The following is a 6,238-nucleotide window of genomic DNA, read 5'->3' as shown; positions in this document are numbered from 1 at the left end:
TGAAACAGTGATATTTTCATGTTAAATACATACAAGCACACACATGCACGTGTGTATAGGTATTTACCATACAATTAGGAATGGTTAAACATGTTATGAATTTTGAAACTACACTACTTCACTGCTCTCATCAGTTAACGGGAGGCAGTGATCTGGCTGATCAGTGTGCTGAATGGTGCTATGGTCCATGATCGAGGATCCTTGTATTGCTCGCTGTGCATCATAGACCCAGCTAGAACTGCATCCAGGTAGATTGCTCACGGTCCTATTTGTGGATTTACTTGTACTTGAGGGTGCAGTGGCTTCTACTGAATCAGAGGTCCCTGCAAAACTGAAGCAAGACCTGCTTGCTAAAACAACAACAAAACCCCGGCTCCTATCTCTGTTCTCACCTGCAGTGTTCTGAAGATACTCTACTGATTAACTGTGTTGTCGCATCGTATGCTTTCTCGTTTACCCTTTGCATACCCAAGTGGTGTTTGTTTACCTGTAACTAAATAAATGTTGTCCTCTTTAAAGGTGGCTGGTGAGTTTTGTTTTTTGTTTATTTGGTTGGTTGGGGTTTGTTGTTGTTGTTGTTGTTTTGTTTTGTTTTTTGTTTTTGTTTTTTGTTTGGTTTGTTTTTTTCGAGACAGGGTTTCTCTATAGCTTTGTAGCCTGTCAGGGGCAAGCAGATCTCTGTGAGTTTGAGGCCAGCCTGGTCTACGGAGTGAGTTACCAGAGAGCCAGAGCTGTTACACAGAGAAACCCTGTACCCAAACAAACAAAAATCCCTGCTGGCTACATTCCCTTCAGAAAGCAGTGGTCCTCCCTTAAGAACTGATTGGTTTGTTAAAGAGTGGTAACATCCTCTGAGTAAGGGCTGCCTGCAGAGTGTCTGGGCTCTCTCAGCTACCCTCCAGCGCCAGATCAGGACTGTTTGTGTGGTGGATGACACCTTGGGCCCACAAGGACAGTGACTGAATACAGACTCTGTTGGATGAACTGAGAGAACAGCTGTACTCTCCTGGGGTGCCTCCAAGGCACCTGCACCTCCATGTACACCCAGCCACCCACAGATAATACAGCACATAATACAACACCAAGGGGAAAAAATCAAAAGCTGAGCTGCTGTTTTGAAAGCCTAGATAGAATGGATATTTTAACAGCTGAGCTGTGGTGGCACACACCTTTAATCCCAGCACTCAGGAGGCAGAGGTGGGTGGATTTCTGGGTTCAAGGCCAGCCTCTTCTACAGAGCAAGTTCCAGGACAGCCAGGGCTACACAGAGAAATCCTCTCTTTAACAAAACCCCAGCACTGTGTTGTGTGAGCAGAGGGGAGAAGGAGAGATGGTGAAGAGGTTTACCCGGCACACAGATCAGCACCTTATGAACTGGGCATGGTGGTGAAAGCCTATAATCCCAGCAGCGGAGAGAGGGAAGCAAGAGGGTTAGAAGTTCAAAGCTATTCATCCTAAAGGTCCGGCTTGGGATCCCTGTCTGATATACAAAAACGCAAGCCTGGTAGTAACTCTTTATTGTTAGTTCATACACAACAAGCGCCTTTTCCCTCAGGAGCAGCAGGGGGTGGGGAAGGTGGTGGCCTGAGAGGCTTCCTGTCTTGTAGCCTGAGGTATGTGGGCCATGGGTTGGCCTGAGCAGGACAGGGGTGGTTTGCTCAAGCAAGGCACTGGGTGGATTTGTATGTGTGTTCAAAGTGGGATTTTCAGGTGATTCCTGGAATCAGCAATGGCTGTCATTAGGACAAGATCTTGGCCTGAAGAGAAGCACCGTGGCCCCTAAATATGCTTCTCCTTGTGCTTTCCTTGTCTCTGCTTCTTCTTGCGGATCTGCCTCTGCAGCTGGATCTTGTTGGTGAAGAACATCTGTCTCCAGCCCACATCCATCGCCAGGGCCCTCATGTCAGAAGTGATGGTGTCACAGGCTGATTGAACTATCTGCTCCCACAGTGAGTCAGACTTGCACAGCTGTGGGTGGAAAAAGCCAGAAGTGGGTTAAGGCACACCACCCACTAGCTTATATCACATCCCATTGCTGTGGGATAATGCTCTTATACACGTAAGGATTTGTCACTCATATTGGTTTAATAAAATACTGATTGGCCAGTAGCCAGGCAGGAAGTATAGATGTGGCAACCAGACTAGGAGAATTCTGGAAGAGGAAAGGCAGAGGCAGACACAGTAGCCATCCCGATACAGAGGAAGCAAGATGAGAGTGCCTCACTAGGAAAAGGTACTTCCACATGGCTAAACATAGATAAGAATTATGGGTTAATTTAAGTTATAAGAGCTAGTTAATAATAAGCCTGAGCTAACAGGCCAAACAGTTTATAATTAATATAAGCCTCTGTATGTTTCTTTGGGACTGAATGGCCGCAGGACCAGGCAGAACAAAAACCTCTGTCTACACTAGTTCACACTGTCACTATTAAAGGGATGCCTGCTGTCTGGGAGGTACTGTGTGATATCAGCAGCCACAAATGCTTGGCCTCCAGAAACTCTTCCTGTCAGAGAAGAGGCAAATACACAGGTATCTACAGATACCCAGAGGGTCAGTGGAACAAAACAAGTCCTGCACTCAGTTAAGATGTGAAACCCAGGGGCTAGAGAGATGGCTCAGCAGTTAAGAGAACTAACTGCTCTTCCAGAGGACCTAGGTTCAATTCCCAGCACCCACATGGCAGCTCACAACTTTTACTCCAGTTCCAGATGATCCAACACCCTCACACAGGCATACATACAGGCAAAATACGGATCCACATAAAATTTTTAAAAAATTATTTCAAAAAAAAATATGTGAAACCCAGGGCTTAGTTGGTAGAATGCTGGTTTGGTATGCATGAGGCTGGGGCTTTGGGCCCCAACACTGCATTAGCTGTAGAGGTGCTTAGGAGGTGAAGGCAGGAGAATCAGAAGTTGAAGGCTAGCCTCTGCTGGCTGTTGAGGTGAAGTGCTGACTGCTCTCCTTCCCAACACAAGTCATGGTCAGTCTCTGAAGCATCAGAGGTGGCTGTACTAGCAATGTTGTGGTCTAGGATGGTATGGGTGGATTCATTCAGAAGTCCAGGGTCATCCTCAGAGGCAGAGACTCCAAAGCCAACCTGAACTACATGAGATTGGGTCTTTACATGGATGTTTTGACAGCAACGGAACAGCCATTATAGGTCACATAATGCAAGACAAGCAGTGACGCTGAATCATGCATTTTGTCCCCTACATATTTGTAGGTGCATTGTTTGTTTTTAAACAGAGTCTCGCTATATAACCCTGCCTAGCCTAGAACTTGTTGATAGACCAGGCTGGCCTCAAACTCACAGAGATCTTCTTGCCTCCATTCCTGAGTGCTGGAATTAAAAATGGGTGACACCATCCATTTTTTTGAAGACAGAGTCTTGTGCAGGCAGATCTCTGAGAGTTTGAGGCCAGCCTGGACTACAGAGAGAGTTCCAGGACTGACTGGCTCCATAGCTACTGAGAAGCCCCTTCCTCAGAAAAAAAAAAAAAGACAGTGAACCCTTGGTCTCCACTTCTCAACAATCCTACTTGAACCTCCAGAATACAGGCATGAGCCCCCACCCCTAGCCCCAAAACCCTTTTATGATTTACAAGTCATTCATTATCTTACGCAATTTTCAACATTCCTCTACTAGGGGTTACACATTCTAACTAGGAATAGCAAAAGTCAAGTCTTCAAGTTTGAGGCTAGCCTGGTCTACAGAGCATGTTCCAGGTCAATGAGGGCTGACCAGTCAGACTCTGTTTCAAGACACCACACACATATTCTAGGTCCCCTCAGCATCCCCAAACCTGCCACAGAATGGGAGGCCTGACAATTGTGTGTTCACCTGTTCACCAGGTACATTACCTGTTTGTCTAGAGATGGGAATTCTCTTCAATGGGAGTTTGTGGATCAAGGAAAATAAATGTCCCTGTAGGCCAGTGAGATGGCTCAGCAGTTAAAATTGCTTGCCTGAAAAGCCCAAGGCTGGCTTTGATCCCTGGAATCCATGGTAGAAGGTGAGAAATGACTCTGGTGAAATGTCCTCTGACCTTTACATCTGTGTTGTAGCTGTACATAGCATACACACAAACACACACACACACCTACACACAAACACATACACACACACCCCTATACACATACACACATAATTTAAAAGAAATAATAATTAAAAAATTAAAAATCTGCCTCCTCAGCTAAAATGTGAGAGTAAAGAGTCCTTTGTTTTGTTTGGGGATGTTTGTTTGTTTATTTGTTTGTTACAGGGTCTCATTATATAGCCCTGGCTGTCCTGGAACTCACTATGTAGACCAGGCTGGACTCAAACTTACAGAGATCCTCCTGCCTCTGCCTCTGCCTCCCAGTTGTGAGACACCACACCCAGGTGTTGTTTTTTTCTGGGGCAGGTCTCATGTGCAAACAAACGTGCTTAGTAACCTCAGTTATTTCTAAGCCATAAAAAGCATGGTCACAGTCACATCCCAACCATCACTGTTCTTTTCCTGTGTGTCTGAACATCTCCTCTGTAAACACTTGGTCAATTCTGGTGCAGTTGGAAGGAAAAGGATAACATGGACGTTCTGACTTAAGGCCAGTCAGCAGGCTCCCAGGCAGGTGACCCTGTGACTGCATATCTTGGTGAACTTCCTTCAGTTCAGGGCTGGCCCTCCATCTGACAAGTGTAGAACTCTGACTTTCTGGCATCCAAGACCTGCAGGGTGCCCTCCAGTCAGCCAAGCTTGGAGGATGCATCTTCATTTGTTTACACCAAAAAATCCAGCATTGAGCCCACCAGATCCTCAACTGAAAATCATTATTTCAAAAACAGGAACAAATTGATATAGCCCCTGCTTTAAGATTATTTTTATAATGTTTTACAAGTTTCTAAAAGTGGGGGCTGGAGAGATGGCTCAGAGGTTAAGAGCATTGCCTGCTCTTCCAAAGGTCCTGAGTTCAATTCCCAACAACCACATGGAGGCTCACAACCATTTGTGATGGGGTCTGGTGCCCTCTTCTGGTCTGCAGGCATATACACAGACAGAATATTATCTACATAATAAATAAATAAGTTTCTAAAAATGTATTTATATTTTAGGTATGTGTGCTCTGCATGTATATATCCCTGCAGGTCAGAAGAGGGCATCAGATCCTCTTATAGATGGTTGTGAGCCACCATGTGGTTGCTAGGAATTGAACTCAGGTCCTCTGGAAGAGCAGCCAGTGCTCTTATCTGCTGAGTCATCTCTCCAGCCCTAAGAATTACTTTTATTTTGTATCTGTGTGCATATGCTACTTGTGTGATGGTTTCTCAAAGGTCAGAAGGAGGTGCTGGATCTCCTGGAGCTGAAGCCTGGCCGTAGTGGTACACATATTTAATCCCAGCACTTGGGAGGCAGAGGCAGATGGATCTTTGAGTTATTGGTCAGTCTGGAGAAAGTGAATTCCAGGACAATCAGAGCTACACAGAGAAACCCTGGCTTGAAAAACAAAACAAAACAAAACAAAAGGATTTGGAACTGGAGTTACAGGTAGTTGTGACATGAAAGCTGTACCCAAACAAGTCTTCTAGAAAAGTAGCAAGCCTTTATTTATTTGTTTGTTTATGGTTTTTCAAGACAGGGTTTCTCTGTAGCTTTGGAGCCCGTCCGGCAACTAGCTCTTGTAGACCAGACTGGCCTCAAACTAACAGAAATCCGGCTGCTTCTGCCTCCCAGTGCTGGAATTAAAGGTGTGCACCACCACCACCACCAGGCTGCAGCGAGCCCTCTTAGCCATCTCTCCAGCTCCAGACCCTTCTTTACTAAGGCATATCCTCTATAAAATAAAACGCCATACCCTTGGAGCTGACCCAGGCTAGGCACTCTATCAGGGAAGACATACAAACTTACGTGATAAGAGTCTTCAGTTTGATAGGGATGAAAGTTAAGGAATGTAGAACACACTAGTACAAATGCCACATGTGGGCCTCACTGTAGCTCTAACTAGCTGAGAGCTCGCTGTTTAGACGAGTGGTCTCAAGCTCACAGCTGTCCTCTTGCCTCGCCTCTCAAAGGCTAAACAACAGGTGAGCCACCACACCTGGCTTCAGTGTGGACCTTTCAGTATATGTAAAGCTCTGGGTTCAACTCCTAGTGAACATGCACATGCAAAAACACTAGGATGTTAAGAGTGTGTGTGTGTGTGTGTGTGTGTGTGTGTGTGTGTGTGTGTGTGTATGCAGGGGTACTTAAAAATCTG

The 6,238-nt window shown here is 45.6% G+C and overlaps 1 protein-coding gene across 3 annotated transcripts in view; it reads right to left on the bottom strand.

Annotated features, from left to right (window-relative positions):
* Positions 1-1,641: 1,641 nt before the first annotated feature.
* The window catches only part of Fbxo36 (F-box protein 36), a 66,371-nt gene continuing 61,774 nt past the window's right edge, over positions 1,642-6,238 (bottom strand). For 2 of the 3 annotated variants that reach the window (XM_075952079.1, XM_075952078.1), the window contains exon 4: positions 1,642-1,968. In XM_075952079.1, the coding sequence (XP_075808194.1) occupies positions 1,780-1,968 (189 nt within the window). In that variant the 3' untranslated portion in view covers positions 1,642-1,779. The remainder of the gene's footprint in view (positions 1,969-6,238) is intronic. The other variant, XR_012908203.1, reaches the window with a different exon arrangement.

The sequence above is a fragment of the Microtus pennsylvanicus genome, chromosome 17 (assembly GCF_037038515.1).
Source record: "Microtus pennsylvanicus isolate mMicPen1 chromosome 17, mMicPen1.hap1, whole genome shotgun sequence".
NCBI classification, from domain to species: domain Eukaryota; kingdom Metazoa; phylum Chordata; class Mammalia; order Rodentia; family Cricetidae; genus Microtus; species Microtus pennsylvanicus.
Note: the sequence above shows the minus strand (reverse complement) of the source record. Positions and strands in the feature narration are given on the sequence as shown.